The following is a 25,633-nucleotide window of genomic DNA, read 5'->3' on the forward strand; positions in this document are numbered from 1 at the left end:
GCACAAACTCTACCAGGAGATACATACATCTTAGGATTTTAACTAACTCCTGCCAGGAGGGCAAGGGCTGAGCAAATCACGCCATGTGGTGCCAAACACTCTTCCCCTTCTAGCTTTGTTTGTGTCAGCAATGGGGGAGGGATATGGGCCTGGTGCTTGAGAAGTACAGTTAAGAATCACAAGCAGATTCTAAACTTAAGATGCTCTCTGTGTACTGGGAAGACGACACGAACACAGTGATTTAAATGCCAGAGCCTGTGTGGCTCGGTTGATTAAACGGCTGCCTTCAGCTCTGGTCTTGATCTCAAGGTTTTGGGATAGAGCCTGGCATTGGGCTCCCTGTGCAGTGGGAAGTCTGCTTCTCCCTCTCCCACTGCTGCTCTCCCTGCCTATGCTCCCTTGCTCATGCATGCTCTCTCCCTCATATAAGTAAATAATAGATTATGGGATGATAGACATGTGTGGGCACTGATGAGGTGCCCTGGAAGTCAAACAAATGAAATGGAGAAACTGAAGACTTTGTGGAAAAGCTGGCATCTGAGTGAGGACCCTACTGCCTAACTCCTTTCATAAGTATTAATATTATTAAATATTTTTATTTTATTAACTTTGTTATTTAAATAACTTTATATTAAGACATGAAAATATTTACATAAAAGGGGATAATGGACATATGTGTTCAGTTCAACTCATTTTGGCTATGGGAAGCATCGACATTCTTTGTCTGGTTTCTGTGACTATCTCAGTCGCTTGAGAGGAAGAACAGTAAGTGATCTATAAAATTGTTGCTAATGTTTAGAGAGCTGTGCATTTAGAACTTTATAAACTTAATCCTATATAACAAGTACCAATGGTCAGAATGCATTCCAGGTGGTCAGATTCCAGAATCCACTGTACTAAGTGGCCTGTGTAAGGTCCAATGTCTTTCATTTTTGATGGAGTAATTTTGGGTGTGCCTAGAAACGGACTACATGTCTTTCATTGTAAAAGGCTTGCTCCTCACTGTGGTTGGCCAGAGAATTGTTTTAATTGTTTACAACAGGAAAATACAGTCAATTCTGGATTATCTGTGTTAATGGAGGAGAACAGAGGCATGGATAATCCAATACAGCATATAGAAATCACCTGATGGTGATTACATACATCAAATTATCTTAAAATTTACACATCATTTTAGTAGCTAATTATGTGCTATTTATGTACTTTTTATGATCTATCACTCAACATTCAACGTTCTTTGAGCATACTTTGCAGAAAGGTAAGGGTGGTGGGAGAGACTGGGAAAAGGTTAATCAGGATGGAACATTGCTTTCTGGATATAAATAACCAAAAATCTGATGGTAGGAATAACTCCGTAATTTTATCTTCAGATAAAAAGCTATGGCAGCTCCAGTCTCTGGAAGAATTCTGAACTCACCTGAGAAATGAAATTTATCATTCATGTCTTCTACCTCCATGCAAAGATGCTGTTTTGTACATAGGGTGTTTGAGCTCTGCAGGAACACTGAGAGAATCCAATTATCTGGCGAAATAGAATTTCCTTTTAAACAGTTAAATCACCAGGTGGATCAGGTGGATTACACACACACAAAGAAGGTAAGGGTAAGCAGTTGAAAGAGTTAAATGACCAAAGCACATAGGCCCCTTCCTAGTGCCCCTGCTTCAGAGTCACAGTCCCAGGTAGGAACATATTCCATGTGAGTGCAGTATTTGGGAGCAGGGCCCAGGGAAGTCCCCTGGGATAGCTAAACATACAAAGTGTGTTGCTTAGATCTTCCTAGCATTTATTATCCCATGTCATGGAAACGTCATCTCACTTTTTCTTTAACAAGCTATGAGTGCAGGTTTGGCATGATCAAGGATAGGGAGCAGATTAGCATCAAAATAATAAACAAAAGCCAAATAATTTCCAAAAGAGCACTTGGAATAGAGTTTCCGAAGTTCCTGCAGTCTGGATTCTTAGAGTAGCCTGGTTCTTATTCTCACCAACGCTTGGCCATTCAGCGTTTCCTTAGCTCGTGTGACCTAATCTGTTTTATTCCTTTTTGTTTGCTCAATTTAACTCAATTTTGTTTTCTCTTGCTTGCAACCAGTGATTCGAATTGCAACCACCTTGGAAGCCAACAAATCAGACAGGTGTGAGTGAAGGTGCCTACCATGCCCTTTCCAAAAATACCTTCAGCTCAGTTCGACTTCGCTAATCCAGGTCCTCATTTATCAGATGATGAAGCAGAGAGATACAAAGGACTTTTTCAAAGCATAAAGTTTGAAGCCAGGCCTTCTAATGCTTTCCACCACCTAACAAAAGCAGTGACACAGTTTTCTCTGGTTGGGTCACTGTGGCACACAGGCAGGCAACTAATGCAAAATGCTACGTCAAAGACCCCTTCAATGAATTAATCAATGATTATTTATTGCAAGGCACTGTGCTAGGCACTATGGAGAGTACATGGAAGATAAGACCAAAGTCCCTGCCCTCAAGGAGCTTACAATCTAGTTGGGAAGACAAGGCATAGTACAAGGAAAATTAAGTAACAATACAGGAGTTACGTTAAAATGCAAGATAACAGTACAAGAGATTTCCAAAAGTAGTACCTGATTAATTACTAAATGAGTGGTATTGACAGGGCTTGTGGCTAATTCAGAGGAAGGACATCCTGAAGGGCTAATGTGTGGGAAGACTTCACAGACAGCTGGGGCTGGGCTACCCTAGGACAGTTGGGAACTGGGTGAGAAAGAAGAGCGGGGAGGGCATGTCAGGAAGGGTTAGCTGTATGATCAAAAGGCACAGAGGTGAGACCAAAAGCAAGCAGTGTTTAGGGGCCAGTGAGGGCTCAGTGTGGCTGGATACAAAGTTACATTATTAGATTAAGAAGGGTCTTAAATGATCAAGTTTAGATTTTATCCTTCTAGCAATTGGGTGGAGGATACCTTAAAACAACAGATATCCCTAAATTAAACATACAAAAGACTTAGCTAATCAAGAGGAACTATTAAAGTTTGAGCTTCAGCATATTTATTTGTGGATTTTGACCCTCTGTGCTTCCAAAGAGGATTTGAAATGGTGTCTTCAGGGCTGTCAATTGCAAAGGAATAGCTCTGGGTCATCTAGCTTTGGATCATGGCCAGAGACTTTTGAGTCCCTCTATCGTCTCAAATTATAACAAGGACAAGGGTGAACTAACAAATTCCCTGACAGGCAGGCAGGAAAAATGCTCCCAAAAGACAAGTATCTTTACAAATGACAGAATATTTATTAACAATACCTTTAAAAAAAGATTACATATGCTAGATCACTGGTAAATATCATTTACACTGGGGTTGGGAACTACCTGGGGTGTCATTTTTTTTCATTCATTTTATTGTTTTGTTGATTTTTTTGTGAGTGTGATTTTAAGTTCTGTTTTATTTTAACATAGAAGTAACCATATCAAACTAAGAGAGGAACACAGCTTGAAATACTGACAATATTTTTCTGGTTACCACCCTAGTTTTTACACAAGTGGAATCCTGATTATGACTTTACTGGATAAATATAGCTAGAAGGTTGAAAAGTTAACTTATATTATTTGTAAGCAAAAATGACAAATTGCAGGCAAATTTGAGCTCTCTGAGAAAGAAGAAAAGGTGGCAGAGTGTTTGCATGTGAAAATTTTTATAGAAAATTTCATTGCCTTTTATATGCACTGTTCCACAAGTGTCAGCTTACAAAACCTCCCCCATTATAACAAATAGTTCTTTTCAAAAGAATATGTTTTTTTTTCTGATATTGTCATTTTCCAATGTGTGATTTTAAGACTTAGAAGGTAAAGCTTACAAAGCAACTAAGCTACCTACTGCAAAACAGGATAATCATCAAGATAACATATGGTTATACTAAAGATCTTTTATCATGTCATGAAAATATTCTTTGTGGTGACTATTTGCTGAAATAGGAGAAATTTGCCAAATTCCATATATGATTTTGATTCAAAAGAAGGACTCCTATTATTAAAGACATACACATATATAAAGAAATTATGACTCCATCAACAGAGAATTACCTTTATAAAAAATGTACATTCAAGACAGATACATTTAAAGATAGTAAAATTATCTTTTATCCTCTGAAAGACTCGGTTGACTACAGTCACTTTTGGCCTATGTTACTACTGCATATGTAACGTCAAATTTAATGTCTAAGATAATGCTACTACAAAGACAATGCTAACTTAGTTGAGTGAAAAGAAAGTCTTACTGTACAATGCTAAATTCAGGGATGGGAATATTGCACAAGGTACCTCTTGGGCAGTTAGTTTAGGTTTTGAATTTACAGCCATTCCTGAAACCATCTCAAGTTGCGTTGAACAACAAAATTCACAACAGGGTGGGAAAATATATTGTACATGTCAAAAGGACTTGATTCAAGGCATTAACCATCCAAAGAGTCATTTACATACAGTAGCCTTGAGTTACAGACCAAATCTTCAGCTCTTCTGCCGCTGAATCCTTGTAAAACTGTACAAGTCGTTTGTAATTTATTTACCAAGGTGAGTTTCAAACTCTTTCTCTAAAGGAAATATTCTCAAATAATAATGGTATGATTGTGTTGCCCATAGCATTTTACAGCAGAGGAAAAAAATCAATATCTACATTTCATGTTAACTTTAAAAAATTCTATAAAACACTAAATATATAATAAAAAATATGCATATAAGGACATATGTAAACTGCTTTGGTAACATCATATTACAGATGTCTTCAGTGCATTGCAGAGTTTCCAAAGAAACTTCAGACAAAGCTAGATTTGCTTTGAGGAAGTACTGTATAATGCCATTCCTAAAGAAGCAAAAAACATTTTTTTCCAGTAATAAGATGTACTTGAACAACAATATTACTTAGTACTGGGTGTCTTCAAAACAACTAGCTAAATGTTGCTTATATTATAAACAGCAAGTCCTTTAGATAACTTTTGTCATAAACTGGACCTAGCTGTGAGGGAAATCATGATTGTGCTGATGGCTGACAGTGTACATGCATTTGACGTGGAAGGTCCAGCTCCTCTTGCATAGGCATCTGAAAAGAGAGAATAAATTCACTCACTGTTTCTTCACCCTGGCTACAGAGGAAAACGAGGCCACGGGGTTTTAGGCAGTGGCAAAACTGGCCAGATCCTACCAGAAATAACAATTTCCTAACGACTTTTTTTTTTTTTAAGATTTTATTTATTTGTCAGAGAGAGAATGAGAGAGAACACAAGCAGAGAGAAGGGCAGGCAGAGGGAGAAGCAGGATCCCTGCTGAGCAAGGAGCCTGATGCAGGACTCATTCCAGGATGGTGGGGTCATGACCTGAGCTGAAGGCAGATGATTAACCAACTGAGCCACGCAGGCACCCCTCCTAATGACTTTTTAATATCAGTTCTCTGACTCCCTAGCCAGGAAACTAGGAGTAAGTTATTTCACATCTCTTGAGGTTGGCTGATGCATTTACAAAACGAGGGTTCTACATCTAACACGAGAAGAAACTTCAATATTACTAATAACATTACTAATAAATGTTATATCAATGATGCAGCAAAATAAAAGTTGCGGTTCCCCCCCCCCTTATTTTTTAAATTTATTTGACAGACAGATCACAAGTAGGCAGAGAGGCAGGCAGAGAGAGACAGGAGGAGGAGGCAGGCTCCCGGCTGAGCAGAGAGCCCGATGTGGGACTCGATCCCAGGACCCTGAGATCATGACCTGAGCCAAAGGCAGAGGCTTTAACCACTGAGCCACCCAGGTGCCCCTGCTGTTCCCTTTTTAACTCTACCTTTGCACTGGGCATAGAGCCATGGGACACTTGATTCTTACACAAACTATAAGCAAATTTGGTATATTTTTACGTTATTTAACAGAGGCCCAGAGGGGTAAGATACTTGTCTGAGATCAACCAGTTAGTAAATAGCTGAACTGGGATTCAAACTCATGTCTGCCTGATATATCCTTTTTTCCCAACAAAATAATCTCAAGCCTTTCAAATAAAACCCTTTCTTGTAGGTCTTACATTTTTCATAGTAACAGATTACCAACTGTTGTTTGAGGTTTCTCTAAGAGTATAAGATCTTTGACCAACAAAGTAGACAATGTTTTGAGGGATAGAACTTGTTTTTTTCACAGTTTTATGCTTATCATCTAAAATCAATTAATTATACCAATATTATTGCTTAAGATTTGTTTTTAGAATGAATTAAACCAAGAATAACCAATCTAAAAAAAAAAAAAACAACCCAAATAATCCTTACAATGATAAGAAAGTATGAAGTTAGATTTTTTTTTTTTAACAGAGTGAGATAAATTAACCCCCAAACAAACCCCAATCTTGTGTTTTTGTGCCTTGGTGATTACTTCCACATCTCTGGTTCCACATCTCTAGTTCCTTTCAACAGAATTTAGAGCCCTTGCCTTAGTGAAGTATACAATTCAATGCTGCCCAGTTTTTTGTTTTTTTTTTTTTAAAGACATAAGTGCTCGGACGCCTGGGAGGCTCAGTCAGTTAAGCAACTGGCTTTTGATTTAGGCTCAGATCATGATCTCAGGGTTGTGAGATTGAGACCCCTAGTTCCAGAACTTTTCCATCACCCCAAATGGAAATGCAGAAGCCATTACACTGCAATTCATACCACTGGCCAGCCACTACAAGTCACTAATCTGACCTCTGTCTCTATGGATTTGCCTTTTCTGTTTTTTTTTTTTTAATAAATGAAACCACGCAATAAAAAATAATATTCTGCTGAGATATATGCAAATGTGTGTGTGTGTATATATATATAACATATATATGTATATACATAAGACAGGATTGACTATGTTTGCTGAAAAAAGAATATCCTCACACTGTTCTGCCTTTGTTACTAAAGATAATCTTGACTATATATATAGACATGTATTTAGGTACATGTTACATACACACATTCAAAATTAATAATGTCGAGTTCAAAATATTCTCAGCCACAGACACTGAGTTACACTGTTTTGCTAAAGACAAATTGCCTCCACATTTTAAAAAACCCTTTGCTGGGGCGCCTGGGTGGCTCAGTGGGTTAAAGCCTCTGCCTTCGGCTCAGGTCATGATCTCAGGGTCCTGGGATCGAGCCCTGCATGGGGCTCTCTGCTCAGCAGGGAGCCTGCTTCCCTCTCTCTCTCTGTCTGCCTCTCTGCCTACTTGTGATCTCTGTCAAATAAATAAATAAAAATCTTTAAAATAAAATAAAAAACCCTTTGCTTTTTTCTCCTGACTGAGACATGCTTTTAACTTGCTGAGCGATAGTTTTATAGTTGTTACGGATGCACACATGTCCACATGGGAAAACCCGTGTGACGGATTTGAGGCTGCTTTAATCTGATTTTTGACTGGCAACTGATTAAATCAGTCAAAACTAGTCAAATTGTCTTTTTTATGAAACCACCTGTGATCAGCAAACATCAGTTGTCTGATGAAAGGGGGCAGGACTGACCATTGTTACAGAAGCCTTTCTTTCTTTGTGGGCTCTACTTTGTCCAAGCCCGAACTCACTGGGAAGACAGAGGAGAGCCAGCAGGTAGGGGGAGGGGAGGAAAAAGACACTCTTACTTGATATCTTTGGGATTCGAATTTGTTCACTGCTGCTGCCGTCTCCTCCATCACTGAATGGCTTAATTTCTATTATGTAATCTTCATCAAAAGGCAAAGAAAGCTCCACGGATGTTTTATTTGTCTCAATGACAGATGTGCTGCTTTGTCTGTTCCATCTGTACAAGACCTGCCAATACAGAAAGAACAGGTGTCACCTGCTGTCCTCACAAAGGCCCCAAAGATGGAACATCCATTGTTCTCACCTTTCGGCACCAGCGAAATGTGGGCACGCCGAGGCAGTCAGGCTGCCCACACGCCCCTGGGAGCCTCATTTATAGTAAGGGGCATGTCTGCAGCCACAGTTTCATTATGAGGAACAAGCGTACAGGACACTGCAGCATGTGGACGGAGGCAGCATCTGTCAACCAGTGCACCATGTGGCCACACAGAACCTCTGGAAGGCTCAGGTGACACACCTGGAAAACGACTTCCTCTTGGAGGCTGCACAGAGCTCAGTCACATGTGAGGGGCTTTGGCATTGGAAGCAACTTGGCTTCCGATGTGGGACTATAGTCCTCTTTATAATCTGAGCTTCAAACAATGAACCCACCTCACTGGGCTGTTTTCAAGGCTGCATGAGGATTGCATATTCGTGAAGGACTGGCTCAAAGGAAGCATGTAAGACATACAGTGTTTATGATGGCTTAAAGGAAACGCGAGATAAACATACTTGGCAAAGGTGAGAAGCGCAAGGCAGGCATCATTCATTATTATTATCATGAAACCTCTGGAGAGAGCCCATTTCAGCACAGGGAGATGATCTCCGAAAGGCAAGGGCAATTACCTGCTTTCCCCCAGCCCCGGAACTCCTCCTGAGCTATGTGGAAAATAGGGAATATTCTGTGGCCATCACTGTCACTCCAGAAGTGTCTATAGCTTCAACAGTCTCACTCCTGTTTCCCTTCTTGGCCTCCCCTGGATGGGAGTCTGGGTTGGTGGCTCATTTGATGAGGTTCCCAACTACGTCTCCTGAAAACACACCCCCCTGCCTGGAATTGCCTACCCCGCTTGCCACCAATAGAAACAAAACCTAAAAGCCTGGACAATCGCATCTGCCTTTTTGGATATAACAACGGGGATGATGATTGTCCTGCAAATACTTTCTGATGTTGACTGTGACCTAAGCGCCTTATCACCATCGCCGTGTTTAACCGTCACAACAATCAGACAACACAGTCAGTAGTATTCCTTGCCGCAGATGAGAAAACAGAGGCTGGATGAGGACAAAGAGCAGGTACGTGGCAAGGTGAGAGCTCCTGAACCCCAACTCTTAAATTATGGTCCTCCAAAACCTCCAGTTTCTCCTCATAGTGAGAAACAGAGGGGTGGGCGATCAGTGTTCTCCGTCCTGGATGTGCGGCGGAAGCACTTGGGGAACGTGTAAAAAATACTATCGCTCTAGCCTAGTGCTTCGCAACGGGAGAGGGGGCTGTTTTGCTCCTCTCCCCCAAGGGGCATTTGGCAATGTCTGCGGACTAGTTTTGTTTGTCACAGGAGGCACTACTGTTTACGGAGTGGGGGTCAGGAATGCTGCAGGACATCCTGCAATGCAGAGGACAATCCCTAGGCTGAGAGGTACCCAGCTCAGACTGGCCAAAGTGAGGAGGCTCAGAAAGTCTGCTAGAGCCGCACTCCAGCGTTAGACTCCACGGAGGTGAGGTTGAGGCGTGGTTTGTGGGGGAAAAAAAGAGAGAGAGAGAGCGTTTGATGTGATGTTACTGTGGCTGCAAAGCCTGGATTAAGTCAGGTATTTAACCTGAATGTGGATCAGAATTGCCTGGAGGGTTCATTCAAACACAGATCACTGGACCCCAGCTCAGAGTTTCTAACTTAGTAGTTCTGAAGTTGGACCTTAAAAATCTCCATTTGTAACAAGTTCTCAGATAATGCCAAGGCCTCTGGCCCACCAATGGCACTTTGAGACGGGTAAGATTAGCCCACATTTCAAAATTCTGATCTGCTGAAGTTAGAGACGTTAAGACCCACTCCACTATTGCAATAAAAACCAAACACACATAAAATTCAAAAAATTCCCTAAAATGGTATAGATCCCATTTGTTCCCTGGCAGTTCATCACCTTAATTTATATCTCTCTAATACAAGGTGGAAAACACAATTTCCGTAAGGTGGAAAGATTCATTAGCGTCCCCTTCCCCTCTGGAGCATCAGTTGTATCCAACTTGGCGTCCCCTTGCTCATGATCAGGCTCAAATAAATCCTCAGGCACATTCGAGAGTGTCAAAGCGTCTCATCACGGCCCTTCAGGAATGTGGGCTGGCTGATGGGATGCGAGGGCACATCTGGCTTTGAGGAATAAATTGCTTCTTTGATTTACCTCTGGTCCTTGCCAGAGCACACAGAATTCAACCAGTTTCAAATAGAAATCCAGGGGAAACACTTCCAGGAGAAAACAGCTCCGTTATCAGCACGGCTTATCAGTCTTGTAATATTAGGGACTGCATTGGAACCTAAATAAAAGCCTGTAAAACCTTTATTTACACCAAACACTCGGTTCAGCTGACCTATTTGAAGGCTGAGCTTGCATTTCATATAGTCCAGGGTAGAAGACAGGGGCAAAGGGCAGGTTTATGGGAGTAATGCAGGTTCATGGGAGTTAACAGTAGCAAACACAATTCAATGTCTACTTTGTGTTTGAATGCCGTATGTTCTTTATTTTAATGAAAAGTAAGAGAAGTTTAATTTTTGTTCTTATCACATTAGACAGTATCGACAACCTGAAATTATTTCAGTTGTAGTCCATTTTTCAATGTCTGGATGAAACATCAAAGTGGAGATTTGTCCTAACTTCTCAAAGATGACAAGTTTTGCCTTGGGAATTGGAAGAGTGGCTAAAAATGGAGCTGTTGGACCTCTGATTTCCTCACCAGATGTAGATCAATATGTGAAGTGTCCAGACCATCAGTCCCCAAAAAAGTGAAGTCACCGCCTTCCCAAAGGTGTGATTTTCTTGGACTTGAGTGACCCTCTGAGGATGGTGCTTAGTGCACAGTTCTGTGCTTCTGTTCTTGGCGCTGTGGTCCCTGGATATTTTGAAATCACTGAGACACTCCCATAATCAAGGTTAACAATAGGACTCTCAGCTACTTTCCCTCAAACTGCATTTTCTCTGCTCCTTGTCCTTCATTGGATGTCCTTGTATACTACAACAAGCAACATTTAGGAGTTTTTATGTTCTATGGCTGTTCCCACTCTTTGGCTACAACCATACATACCAGGGATCTGGGTTTCCAGATCACTACACCAGGGAGAAAGAGCCCCTAACTGTGTTATTTTGGCCTGTGCTTTGATTCAAAACACTATGTATGGAACCTGGCAGGGAACCTCTCCACTTCACTGATACAGTCATACACTCGGTGCCTGGAGATGTCCTCCTCACAAGCAATGAGAGCTTTGTCACCACCTGCTACCATATTATGGGACGCCTGGGCTCTTCAACTTTGGGGAGCTGCACTGTGGCTTTGGAGGACTTGCCTGACATCTTCAATGGGACCAATGAACACTGTATGTTCTAAGTACTAACACCATTACCTATTGAGGTAGGCACTCTAATACTGATATCAAAGATGAGGACACTGAGACCTGAAGCTATTATGCAATTTGCCCAGGGTACTATGAATGGTAAAGGGTAGATTTAGCATTCAAACCTAGGCAGTCTGGGTCAATAGCCTACATTCTTAACTCAGCCTAGTTTGGCCACCATCTAGGTGGGAAAATTGTTTCCCCTCTCTGGTCTCTGTCTTCACAAATACAAAACAAGGAGGTTAGAGGTAGAAAACTGTAGGCCCATGGGTCACATCTGGCCTGCATATTTTAACTGTTTGGTTCTTGGAGTGTTTATTTTATTTTGATTTAGATGTCAATATTTAAAACTGTCCAAAAACTTATGCATGAAAAAATGTTGAGTTCTACCAAGAAACTGGAAGATATAGCCACACTGTTTGGCAACAATATGCAAGAGCTCAAAAGCCACAGCTCCTTCTGGACAATGAGAAAGTCTCTAATTCACCACAGTCTCTCATGCTTCCTGTTGTATCATACTGGCATGTGTTTACCTCAGGACCTTGGCACACGCCATTCACTGTGCTTGGAACACTTTTTCCCAGAGACCGATCTTTCTCCCAGAGACCTATCTTTCTCCCTTTTTCATGGCCCAACTGAAATGTCTGAGCAAAAGTTCAGAGAAATATTGAAATAGAAAATAGAAAGAGAAAATTTCTCCTTAATGAAAGAGAAAATGCACTCCCAAGGGGCTAAATGATTTACTTAGAGTCACAGAGTCAATAGAGGACCAATATGTGGGTCTCCTATCTCTTTATGCTATATGCTGGAAGACTCTGGGCTCTTAGAAAAGGGCCCAATAAAAGGTCTGGAGAGTAATTTTTAGGGAATGTTTCTCCATTGGTACAATACTAATCACTGTGCAATGTGAATAAAAGAAAAAGAATCCATGACAGGGAGCCTTTTCCCAAATCTTTCTCTAATCTTAATACCCAAGGTTCTACCACCATGTATGTCAACTCCCAATTCCAGCTTTGGTTTTATCAAGAACTTTCCAAGGGTCCCATGCTTTTTAACTAGTTCCTGGACTAGTTAAAACTAGTTAAAATGCCTTTCTGCTATGCTCAACATCACTCTGCAAAAATACCACAAAGCATAGACTACTGACTGCTTCTGTCTGGCCTGCACTGCACTGCCTCGAATGTCATGTCCAGTAAAACAAAACAAGTTATTACCAACTGCTTTTAATTGTGGCACCAAGGCTATTCACATTTACTTTTCTAGCTCTTTAAAGTCAGGCTAGCACTCTGGGATCAGGCCAATGAATCTTCTACAAATTCCTTGCTTCTTTTTCTCTAAATAAATCTAACTATAGGAACGTGAACAAAAATGATTAACCATTCATAATATTGTTGATTAAAAAAAAAGCCAACCAGGACAAGCACAAAACAAAGCTGACTGGAGAGATGTTACAAACGTGGTTCTTCATGAGTTTTTGATGACACAACTATAGGGTCTTCAACCATTTTTGATTCACTCTGCCTGATTCCAAAGTTTAGTCAATTTTCTACAACTGCCTTATTGCCATGGACTATTTATAAAACTCAGAGCAAGCCACTCTGGGGACAGAGATGCCTAGAGGGGCTGTGGGACGTCATCAGGCAAAGTGAGAACATAGTCATATGATTTCCTGAGAAGAGACTGTTCTCACAAACAGCAGGATTAGGGGCCTCTGCAAAAAAGAAATTACCCACTTTGTATCCTTTTACTTCCGACTCATTATCTAGGGCCTTCACTTGATCCCAATTCAGGATGATTTTGGAGTCCGATGAATTCCATATGATGTTTCCGGGGGGTTGACTTGGTGCTATAAAAAAAATTAAGATATACGAAGTCACAGATTATTAAGTCTCAATGGATTCTGAGGAATATATCCTTACTAGAATTCAAGAGTGGAGGCAATTTAATGGGCTATTGCACTAATATGTGTCTTCAAGGTCACTAAAATCTGACGAGATACAGCATTGCAAATGGAAAAAGATTCAGTTGGTCGCCTAACATTTATATCTAAAAGAAGTAGCCCTTCCCAGTGAGGAAAAAAACATTTATCTTTCTGTCCTCTGGAGCAATGAATTTTGCATGGTATTCGGAAAGGTTCAGTTAAAATGCTAAGGTAAATTTGAATCCACATAATGATACCAATTAGTATGCAAATGATCATTGGGAGGTGGGGATAGGGAATGAACTGGGGATATGTCTGATGAATCCCTAAAATATTTCTGAGCAAGGATGTTCTTACGTGGCTTTCTGGTTGTCACATTGACCGTTGCGCTGGATGGGCCCGTCCCTGCAGTATTGTATGCCTTGACAGCTAAATGATACAGCGCGCTGCTTTTTAAATTGGTGATTTTTGTTGATGTCTGATTTCCAATTGTTCGTATTTTTCTAGCATTTTCTTCCTTGTCATCATGTCTCCAGTATTTAACCTGAGAAAATAAAAGGGAAGACCTTGGAAACCATATCTTTGGGGATATTTTCAATGTCATCAGCTGATTTTTTAAAAAATGCAGATTCTTATGATGGCATTAATTTTTTATACCAACTCATACGCGGAACTTTCGGAGCCAAGGGCTTGGTATGCTGTGAGAACTTACCCAGAATAGGAAGCCCCCCCCTTTTTTGTTCTTAGCTTCATAGTGGGAAGGAAAATTGGCACAACCATTATTGGCCATTTCTCACTTGTCCCCTACATTTATCTTGAGCCCAAGTGATTCTGCGTGTGTCAAAAGTCAAAGCTCATTTTGTCAATCCTCTTATAAATGCTTAGACCCACATGTATTTTGAAAAATACATTTCTGCAGTGTACCAGAAAAAGGGTGATCTCACAGTGGGATGTTAATTTTTCAACTAATGCCTACTCGAAGCCATTGTTCTCTGAAACAAATTCCTCTAAATAGGAATCTGAGTGTTTTTCTCAATACAATGTGTCTTGAAGTTCCCAGACCCGATGCACGTATCTCTTACTTACCTCATAGCCTTGTATCCGTCCTCTATTCTTCTCCATGGGGGAGGCCCAGAAAACTTCAATGTCTGTGGCAGACAGACTTCTCGCAAAGATGCTGGCTGGTGGTTTGGTGGGTTCTACAGATGAATGTGGAAAAAGTAATTACTCTATCAGCCTCCTCCGGATAGGCTTCTAGATACTGGCATTATAAGGAGCAAATAACCCATGGGTGTATAACAGCCCTTAGTGATTAGGACCCTAACCATCATTTTACAGAGGAGCCATGATTAATAGCTGGAATGGAGTGGGAACAAAGATGGTAAAGACAAAAGTCTTTGGCTTCTAAATTTGGGGGTAGATGGAAGGGAAGTAATTCAGGACTGCTTAAATTTAAGCACCAAGTTTTCGTAGCTAGCAATTCCTTTAACACATATCCTTGTTAATTAGCATTTGCCAGAGGTGAGAGTCCTGGTCACTGGATTATGAAAATAAGAGGGTAAGAAGAAAGGAAAGCCAACTGACTTGAGTAAGAGTCAGGAGAGCTGGGTGACAGTTCAGTCTTAAAGTCAGTAACATCTCATAGCTGAACAAGTATCCCTTATAGAGGCAGCATAAATCATACCTTCTTCTGCAGAATACACTACTGTGGTGGGACTGAACGGGCCTTCTCCTTTATTGTTGAAAACACCCACTTTAACCTCAAAGGGTGAGAAGGGGCGCACGCTCTCATTCCTGAACACGTATCTGGAGGCATCGGCTGATGCCAGCACTGTCAGCATCCAGATCATTTTGCCGTACGGCCGGAAGGCCACCACATAGCCAAAGCCTCTGCCATTCTGTAATTCCTCGGGGACTGTCTGGGAAAGAAGGAGGTAGTTTTCAGAAATCACAGCAGTTTGATTCAAATGCTAAGATTGTTTCATTTCACCCTACCTTCCAACGTTCTTATAGACATTCTTCCCACCTATCTTACTTCAGATTTTGTCAGGAGACAGGTTTGGGCCTTGCCATCCATCTATCTTAGCTATGCATGAGGTATTGAAATAAGGTTAAACAAACCCTAGGGAGAACCTGCAGTGGAGAGCCTGCTTGTTGATGGGGGTGATCCAGCTCTGAAATTCTTAGAAATGACTAGGAAATTCAGTGGATAGTTGATCTAGAAACCAACAATGCAACATGTACCATCCAATACGAATCTTCCTCCAGGGGCAAACAGACAAAAGATCGCATTGTAGATCTCATCTTGGCGCAGGCAAGATCTTCCCCCTCAGAACTGAGGAGCTAAGCCGGAGGGGGTGAGAAATTTCCTTCACTGCTGGGGCTTTAATTAAATGAAAGATTTTTAACTTCTGGAACTGTTGTCTAGAATCTTTCAAAAACATTAAGAACACTTCATAAAACTTCAATCTCCTCTCTCAAAATAAATTTTTAATAAATTGGTGACTAACCTACCTCCAAGTTGTTTTAAAAATACCTCACAGAAGAGGGCTCCAGAAGCAAAGCCAATGGCCAGGAAATCATGCTGGCACACCCAATCTATTGCTGGCAGAGGTTTTAAATCAATTGCCCATGACTCAATTCAGGAAGAAAGGAAAACTGGTTTTCTTTGAACCAGCCTTCATGGGTATATATATACATATACATATATATGTATATATATATTTTTTTTCTTGTGTTGTCATCCATTTCATGATTTTTTTTTCTGTGATGCATCCAATTAAAACTTAATTCAAGAATTAACGGGCAAACACCATCTTTTCCTGCTACTCATTAGCTAGGTGAGAGGGAGTGTTTGCACTCCACTGAGTTTTGGCTCTTAAAAACACAGGAGAAAACTTCTCAGAGTTTTCTTTCACACAGAGGAAAAAAATAAAATAGCCTATACTACTGAGCGTTCCTTTTGTTCCATGATTCATTTACCTCCCAGGTTATAACCAGCTCAGATTTGCTGCCTCCACCACCACTGACGTTAGCTGGGGTGACTTCCGGGACTGTGCAGGAAACAAAAAACAAGTCACGTCAGGTGGTAAAAGCAAATCAAGGGCAGGAAGGTCACCTGGCTGAAGTGACTCCCTTTAAGCAAATACGCTGATAAACATATATCTTTGTCTTTTGAGATCAGGACCAGTGTGCTCAAGCCGCCCAAAGCATCAGCTTAAAGAAGTGAAACATACCAAGGAAATCACTATTGGTTACCTGTTTCCCATTCAGCAAGGTACATGAGGTATGTGACAAGTCTGACCAGCTTTCGGCTCCATCCCTAGAGGCCGAGGTTCAGTGCTTTGAAAGGACTGAGGTTCTGGTTCTAATGCTTGGAGAGGCGTTTATTAACGATGCGGTGGTACACAAGACAGACAATACACCCTCTGCCCGTGCAGAGCTTACAATCTTGTTGGAGGGAGAGGGACATGCAGAACAATTACACAGGGATGTTGACAATAAACAACAATACGGTGCAGACAGAATGAAATGCAGTGACGTTCTGAAGTAGCAGGCTGCTCAGAGTAGGGTTGGGCTAATGGCTTCTCGGAGGAAGGTGAGTTTTGAGCTGGGTGCTGAAGGAAGTGGTGGACATAGGTTAACCCCTGGCTCACTGTGCTTAACCTCTTTGATCCCCAGTTTTCTCTGTAAAAGAGGGGAAATTATGCTAGCTTCTTCCTCAGGACTGCTGAGAGGAATCAATTCAATGACAGTTTTGGAGGGGGAAAAGAGAGCATGGGGATTAGCTAGTTACCACCATATAAACGAAAGATTCCAGAAAGAATTTAGAAATTAGTGACTGGGTGTGTTCCCTCAGTGAAAGCCAATAAAATAGATCTAGATGGATTTCTGCCCAAAGAGTAGGGTCAGAGTTCCCGTTTGCTTAGGAATCTTCAACACACACTTGGCCTTGTCACAGCTGGGGACTCTGCAAAGAACCACATGTAGGCCGCCCACTTGACAAGAGAGAAGGAAATGTACAACTGATGCAAGTGACTGTTATTCTCGCCCTGTGCTCCTTCAGGCTGTGGGCACGGAGGGTCTCATACTGAACTGTTGCCCGGGCTTGTGTGAGTTAGCAGGATGTTCTGAATCTTAGCTTCTGGGAAAGGTCAGTAAGAAAATCTTACCAAATACTTCTAAAAAATTTATTCTTTGCAACTCATGATTTCTGTGTGTTGATTTTATTTGAAATGTGGGGCGTGTATTAAAAAATAATTCCTGGTTGAAGAATCTTGGTGAAAATGAACCAACGAAGAAAGTTGGCATTAGAAGAACTAAGCACAGGGTGTCTCCCCCTATACAAGGAGACCCAGTGGAGAGTAAGAACTTAACTCTTGACTGAGACTCAATAAGCTGAGCAAGTCCTCACCTGGTTTCTGATCAATGTAATCATTCAAGGGAAGGGGGTGTTAATGCAGAGCCTCGTTAGGGCTAAAGAGCAGGAAGAATTCAAAGCCTTTTCCTAAGAGATCATATCTACTGGCATAGAGTCTGTGTCGTGGCTGCTACTCACGAGCCTCTTCTGTCCTCCGCTTCTCTGAGGGCCGGCTGGGCTCCCCGATCCCAATCACATTGGCGGCAACGGTGCGGAATTCATACTCGACCCAAGGGTTCAAACCCACGACAGTCGCTGTGAATGTCTTCCCATCAATAAGTTCTGGGACTGAAAGACATCAAAAGGTGGGGATGTTTTACAGGATTCTATGTCAAGCAGAGAGGAACTTCCATCCATCATCATTACCGTTACTGTGTGCAGGGCATTGTGGTTGGTCTGAGACAAGTTGTTCAACAGCTGTTAGTGGGAAGTAATTCAAGAACTCTCTTTTGCTAAACTAACAGGTTCAAATCAGATACCAGCAGATGACATTATGGTCTTCAAAGCCCCAAGGCACTTGACTGTAATCATTATTGCTATCACCTAATACATTTTCCAACATTTACTGCACAGTGTTATCTACACTGTATACTTTTTACAACTATTCTATGAATAAAGTAAAATCACTGTCTTCATTTTTGTAGATGAGGAAACGGTGTCTTATAAAGATTAAGTTACTGACCCAAGATTGCACTGAATTTGCACCTTTGACTGTGTGGCCCAAGTTCTATAACTTACTATAATAATGACGTTAACAAAATTATGAATCTATAATACCACTGACAGGAACTATACTAACACATCTCAAGAAAGAATCTGTAAACCTAAAAGGAAAGACCATGAAGATTAGGGAGTCAGAGAGGCAGAATTTGACAGTATTCACCCAGAAGTGTTTGGAGAAGAGCTCCTTCCCAAATAGGACATGGCCCACTGTTTGATGCCATAAAGTAACAAGCAATGGACATTGCCTCCAGGCTCACTGAACAACTGTTTGAGTTTTAAATGGGTTATCATAAAGATTTCCCATGTGAGGGGTACCTGGCTGGCTCAGTCAGTACACAATGCAACTCTTGATTTTGGGGTTGTAAGTTCAAGCCCCACATTGGGTATAGAGCTTACTTAAAAAAATAAAAAATAAAGATTTCCCATGTGGCCAAGAAGACTTAAAGGGAGGTCCCCTGTGACAAAGCTGAGGCCATCATCCTGGTGCCTAGGGTTCAGTGGCTACCAGGCTCCTTAGGCCACACTAACATAGTCCTAGCCTCCAAAGGTAAAGAGTGTGGGCTTTGGAGTCAGACCATCTGGATTCTAAACTTGAATCCACACTTAGTACCCCAATAACCTTGGGCAAGTCTCTTAACCTTTCCAGTGCTTTGGTTTCCCTACCATAAAATGAGGCTAATAACAGTATCTATTCATACCACTGTTGAGGAAAAAAAAAAAAAAAGCACTTAGCAAAGTATAGAGCACACAGTAAGGGCTCAGCAAATTGTAGTGTTTTGTTTTGTTTTGTTTTTTTAAACCACCATTATCAGCAGCATCTTCATCCTCTTCCTTTTCTTCATTATATTTCTGTAGTACTTCTTGTTCTTAAAATGTTTCACAATTGTTTCTCTTTTGGTTCATACACAATTCTCATCATGCCCATTTAACAGAAGATGTAGTTGTCTAGAGATCTTCTGAGTAGCAGAGTCAGGGCTAGCATGATCCCCTAACTTCCAGATTTTTTCTATCTTTCCTTCCTAAGCACAAATGTGACTCAGAAGAAAGAGATTGAGCTGCAAACACAGAAACCCACTTCTGAGGTTGGACAAGCTGATGTAAAAAAACAAAAAACAAAAAACAACGAGGTTGTTAAAATCAATATGATTCATCTGAATTGCACAGAACTACTCCTATCACCCCATGTATTTCTATTTCAAATATCAAGACAACACAGCCAACCCTTGAGGACCAGAGGAGTGTGTATCTTGCTGGCAATAATTACTTGTCCATTCTTCCTCAAATGAAACCTACGCAAAATAACAAGAGTCAGTTTGGAGGGGCAGGGATGGTATGGCAACTCATGGCTTTTAATATAACAGAATCTCATGACTCTTCATGTCCAAATTTAGCCATCTTAAAAAAAAAATAGATAGCAAGTCAAGAGGCTCTAGGCAGTCCTTAGTTACTGGTTTGTTGAGAGCCATATATAAACTTTACATAGACTATGTAGACTAGCATAATCCATGGCTTCTCAAAGTGTATCATCAGTAGCACACAGATAATTTTAGGTAATATGCAGATTGAATGTTATTTTTTTTTTTTTACAACTAAAGTATTTTAATATGTATGTTAAGAAAAACTTTGACCAACATACAGACCTAGCATTTCATAGACATTATTGCTTAGGACAAGTTAAGAAAAACAAACAAACAAACAAATGTGAATTGATATAAAGAAAAATATTAAAGAAATGATAGTACCATTGACTGAGGGTTAGGAAACACTGCCACAATGTATCATTCATAGTTGTGTCTTAATGAGAACCTAGATGGCCCTTGGCTTCTGCCACAGTGCTCTGTCCATTATGCTGAGTTTAAGAAGCCTCTGTGAGACACGAGCACCAGGCATCCAATATGGTACCTGTATTGACTGCTTGCCAGCCCACGGAGAACGGAGTCCTGGCTTGAATGACATACATGGTGATGGGGCTGTGGTTGTCAGGTCCAGGTCTCCAGGACAGCTGAGCGGTGGTATCTGTAATTTCATCTATGGTCACAGCCTCTGGGGGTCCTGGGGGACCTGTTAAAGAGCAAGACCCTCAGAGGTGGAGGAGTACGTTCACGTGCCCAAGCTAGTGATTGTGGAACTGAATGCAGTGCTGATCCAGTCAACCATTTCACCCACTCACAGATTCATCACTTGTCAATTCCTTTTTGAATGCCTATTGGGTGCCCAACATTCTTCTAGGCTCTGAAACTACAGAGATGAATGAGACACGGACCCTTCTTTCTGAGGGGGTCACTATACAATCAGAAAAAAATAATAGGTCAGCCAGGAATTAAAATAGAATACTGGTTCCAAATGGTAGGAGAGACTACTGGGATACCACAAAAGCTCAAGTTCATTAATTTAACTATCATATATTTACAGGCTCCTGATATGGGTCAGGCAGTGTTATCTGTGGATAGAATAGTGATAAATGAAGATGACAGTCTTTTGGAAATGGTCATTGCTAGGATTGAGCATGTGGATTTGAGCAGAACTGGCTTTGGGACTTCCATGGTCCCGATGCTGCTCCATACATTTCTACTGCGCTGTAATTACTGACCCCAGCCCTGCCCCATGTCATATGCGAACACACACTTGTATACAAGGGAATGTCTGTGAAAGTGGCCGGTGCTCAAGAGTCACAAGATTATGGCTTCTTCAGTACAACTTCAGACCTGGGCTGGAGTCCAAAGACCTTCATTTGCAGCTTCTGTAAATCATACCTGTTACTTTTCTACTTATCTTCCTGATGTTCACTGTTTCTCCCCATGTATTTAAACCATTGAAATGAGAGGAAATCAGTTCTAAATGAAGGCTTGGAAATCCCAGATGAACAGAGGATGGAAAGCGATAGGCAAACAAACACAAAATTGCAACCCAAGTAAAGCCCCAGAGGTGTCTTAGATTCCAACAGGAAAGGTTCTTACCAGGCAATTCAATGCATTTGTAGTAAGACACAACTGACCGCCTCAGGAGGGAAGGTGATCATGAGGGAGACATGATGACAGTCCTCATGTCCCTGAGACAGGAATAAGAAGCTATCTATTCCTGGGAGGGCTTTGCTTACCCACCTACAGAGGTCAAGTGTACTGCCATGCACTACTGGGCCAGGTGGCTGGGCAGGGAAGAAAGACGTCTAGCGGAGTGGTGAAAAGTTAATTGTAATTTCCTGAAGTAAGACTTTCACTCCTGTACCCTTCATAGGATGCCCTAAATTTCTCTTTCCTTTTTAAAAAGTCATTTTTATAGACCCACAGGTGAAACTAAATTTATCTTCTCCCTCCTACTCCTGCATGAAAGGTCTGGAAATCTGTACGCTGAAACTGATTAATTTTCCATGGTGACATTTCAGCATGCCAGTCTAATGCCACCTGGATAGAGCTGAGGCAAACTTTGGTCTTTGCAACCCTGATTAACTAGATAAAGTCCAGAACACCCTATCATTGTCTTTTTTCTCACTACCTCGCTCATCCTAGATTCCCTCCACCAACCCCAATTTCAATGAATGCTCTTTTTTGATGGCCTTTAAAATCAAAGTAGCATAAATAGAAAAGTGTTCCCCTCTAAACTCCTCAATGAACTAAACAGACAGGGATTATTTGAGCTCACTTTGGGCAGCCAAATAAAGGAAAATGAAGGGGTGGTATGAATTTGGCCACTGGCAGTAAGATGGTGCTTGCATAACTTTGTTTGCTCTGCTGCTCCTGCCACTGACCACATCAGTGATCACGGAATGTTTGTCAACTTTGTGTTGGGGAAGTAGGGTCCCTCTTTCAAAATGAGAAGATGAGCCAATGTTTATCCTCTGAACAAAACGTTCACATGGTCAGGGCTCACAGATGTTTTGGTCAAGGCAACAGAAGAGGGAACACTGGTATGAGACCAGAGCCTCAACTTCTCTCTCAGTGAAGAAGGGCTTTTCTACCCACCGGTAGCGGGGTATACACTGAATAAAGTAGGTATCAGAGAATCAAGGGGGCTGGAGCCAAGACTCAAAGCTTTACCAGTTTCAGATACAAAAATCTCTTACAGGGCAGTGAAATACGTTTCTGCGACCTTTCTGTAATATGCAGAAAAGCTGCAAGGGCAGAGCTAGAGGAAATAAAATGAAAGATTATGGTTTAAAATGGCATATTAATTTATTGGCCTTATTAACTGATTAGACTAGATTTTCTTTTAGACTGAGTTTGCAAATTCCTCTTGGTATTTAATGTTATTTTCTGTGAAATGAAGTATACAATATCATTTAAGAACTTCAAGTATTACTGATTTAAATATTTATTAGTCTAATTTATTGGTGTTTAAACTGCTGATCTGAACATTATCCTAATTAAATAGAGGATAAATTTTCGGCAACAGAATTCTTTTGTCCCTAGGGGGAGAGCAGAGCGGCTCTCATGTATTTTAAAATGGAAATAAACACGTTTCCATAAGTTATTCAATGGGTAGCTCAACCCAGGTTGAAAGTTTTTTGCTCTTATCTCGCTCTTATCTGTACCATTACCGAAAGGTTTTTGTAGGCAATTTAAAGAGGAAGGAAGCAGACAGTTGGAAAAGCTATTTTTCTTTAACCTCTCTTGACAATGAGGTTAAGTCAGGAACTCCCACACATCTCCCCCTCTCAGGTTCTGCCTAAGGATAGGGCAACATGTCTATCACTTCCAGTAATTCCTTGTTCTCCCTGAACTCAGATTTAGCCTGCCTCTGTATCTGATTTCCCCTGGAGTTGTGATTCTTGCCCTCCAGGTTCTGCTGGCCAAAGATACCCAAATGCCAGTGCTTAGGGTTCAGAGGAAGGAGGTGCTAGCGGAGAGACTATTTGGATATTCTGATTTGGTTTCACTTTTAACACTTGAGAAAAGCTCTGAGCATGCGTCAGTTTGATTCTTGTACATCCACTGGTTCCCAAAGATTTTAATTTCAGTATAAAAAATATTTGTTAAAGGGGTGCCTGGGTGGCTCAGTGGGTTGAGCCTCTGCCTTCGGCTCAGGTCATGATCTCAGGGTCCTGGGATCGGGCCCTGAGTCAGGCTCTCTGCTCGGCGGGAAGCCTGCTTACCCCTCTCTCTCTGCCTACTTGTGATCTCTCTCTCTCTGTCAAGTAAATAAATAAAATCTTCAAAAAAAAATTTAAAAAATATATATTTGTTAAAGCTCCATTTACTGTTGCTTTGTAAACTGGTTCCATGGGGCTCAATCAGGGCCTTTGGAGCCATTAGGTTGAAGTTAGGCCATGTTGGGAGGGCTGAAGAAAACCTCACAAAGGTCAGTTTGCACATCAACTGCCAGCTGATTTACTGCATCCCAGGCAGTCACAAAGTGTTCCCTCTAAAGCCATATTTTAAGAACTGGATTGAACTATTAACTTTAGGGAAAAAAGGGAACTGGGAAAAACAGGTGATTTTCTGAAGCCACAGTTCTATCAGTGCCCTAAATCACTAATTTGGCTTAGCCCAGATGAAACATCAAAAGGCACGGTTTGATCCTTCTTAAAACTATTTGCTTTTGTTAATCCAAAATTATTCTAGAAGTCCTATCAACTCCAACAGCCACACATTGGGGCACTTGGGGCACTCACAGGAGTTATTTTCAGTCCAGAGTAACCAGATTGCTCTGCACTTTCTGGTGATCCTTCCTATGAGAAAGAGATACACAGAGGACTGTGGGCTGTTAGCCACTATTTGCAAATGTTCAGCTTCTATCTGACTTTCTTCTGTAATTCTAAACCGGTGAGGTTTTTAGCAACCTATGCAGGAGTAGATATCACACAAGCATTCCAGGAACAGAAACCAACATTCCCATACCTCTCACAATCAGGTCCGCAGCAGCAGAGAGCTTGTCTACACTTGTTTGGACCATGCAGACGTATTTCCCAGCATGCTTCAGCTGGATGTTTCGGATCATCAAATCACCAGCTGAATCCTGCTGATAAAGTAGGGGAAAGTGGCTACAATTACTTTTTAATGAGCTCTAAATATCATTATCACATGAAGGACACTGTGACTAATGGATTTATTTTATACTGGCTGATGAAAACATTAGTGATGCAAGCCATGGCCTATTAAAAACATGTGAGCCTGCCTGGGAGATAGGAGACCACAACACCTTCAGAACACACCTTGGACAAGACCTTGGGGGTGTGTGGCTTCTCTGGGTCTCTGGAGCAGTTTGCCACCTGTGTCGGAAGCACTTAAACTTACTGAAGGTGGCTCTTGATCTCGTCCTGTGGGTTTCTTCAGATAAGCCCTCAATCTGAAGCCTTCACTGGCCTTCCCATACTTTGGAACTCTATATTTGGAAAGGGGAGGCAAGCCCACATTTGGAGGCATCTGCATTTTATTGCACAACTCTGTCTTACAGCCAGCATTTTGATTGTTCCCAGGTTTGAATTAAAAGAGTATGAGGACCACACTCTCCAAGGAAATCTAGCATCACCTAGTGTGGAAGACTGCTATAATTTGTTTTTGAAATGCCAAATGCAAGTTTGATTAGCAGATGAATAGGACTGATTACATCCCAGTATGGATTTCTGTGTGCCCTAGAAATATTCCTACATGCTCACCAGCACTGTGCTTTTAATAAAAATGAGACGATTCCTCTACAGGTTATCACGAAGGTGGCATTTTAACTAAAGAACGTGGCTACACTTTGGGGTTTCATTTCATAGCTCTGTTCATCGAAAGTTTGGGGAGTAGGTGGCTTGCGTAGGAGTGCTCCCTAGAGGTCAGATGCAGGAAGCTACGTTTACTTCTAACCCCATAATGGATGACAAGGTAACATAGGTTATTTTGGCCCTGTTGCTATTCTTCCAAATGACAATAATGTTCTATAATATTTAAATACAGGAGTCATATATTAAAGCTAAATACTCACATATTCTATGAGGTAGGTGCTCTGTTGTCCTTACTTTACAGGTGAAGAAACTCCAGCACAAAGAAGTTATGACTTGCCTGAAATCACTTAGCTAATAAATGGGGGAGCCAGGATGTGAACCCACAAGGTCACGCCATTCTACCAATTCGAAAGACTTTATTCTCAATCTAAGTTAACGTGTACTTAGTTCCCTTTGTTTTAGAGCAACATATCACAAATCCATCCAGGACAATGGAAAACCTGGAACTGCCAATAGTTGTAAATAAGTTTAGAAGACAGGCTCAAGCATTCAGTGAAGGGAGAGTTGATGTGTAGGTACTCAGTTAGCTTGGGCTGATCCCTGCCGTGTGATTTTATGTAAGTCTCTGGGTTTCAGTTTTACTGACCTATGAAAGAAGGATACATTGCCCACTGGGTGAGGTTGTGAGAATCAAATCAAACTGTATGTGTATGTGAAATCTGAAAACTGGGAAGCACAGAGTGAATTTAAAT

At 41.2% G+C, this 25,633-nt stretch overlaps 1 protein-coding gene across 7 annotated transcripts in view; it reads right to left on the reverse strand.

The window, feature by feature from the left end:
- Positions 1-2,387: 2,387 nt before the first annotated feature.
- CNTN4 (contactin 4) overlaps positions 2,388-25,633 on the reverse strand; it is a 963,126-nt gene continuing 939,880 nt past the window's right edge. For 6 of the 7 annotated variants that reach the window (XM_047746452.1, XM_047746460.1, XM_047746432.1 and 3 more), the window contains 10 exons: positions 24,073-24,193; positions 20,141-20,299; positions 17,654-17,803; positions 16,078-16,148; positions 14,780-15,014; positions 14,182-14,294; positions 13,453-13,639; positions 12,908-13,020; positions 7,593-7,761; positions 2,388-5,055 (listed from right to left, as the gene is read on the reverse strand). In XM_047746452.1, coding sequence (XP_047602408.1) covers positions 4,955-5,055; positions 7,593-7,761; positions 12,908-13,020; positions 13,453-13,639; positions 14,182-14,294; positions 14,780-15,014; positions 16,078-16,148; positions 17,654-17,803; positions 20,141-20,299; positions 24,073-24,193 — 1,419 coding nt within the window. In that variant the 3' untranslated portion in view covers positions 2,388-4,954. The remainder of the gene's footprint in view (positions 5,056-7,592; positions 7,762-12,907; positions 13,021-13,452; positions 13,640-14,181; positions 14,295-14,779; positions 15,015-16,077; positions 16,149-17,653; positions 17,804-20,140; positions 20,300-24,072; positions 24,194-25,633) is intronic. The other variant, XM_047746478.1, reaches the window with a different exon arrangement.

Source organism: Lutra lutra, chromosome 1 (assembly GCF_902655055.1).
Source record: "Lutra lutra chromosome 1, mLutLut1.2, whole genome shotgun sequence".
In the NCBI taxonomy this organism is placed as follows: Eukaryota; Metazoa; Chordata; class Mammalia; order Carnivora; family Mustelidae; genus Lutra; species Lutra lutra.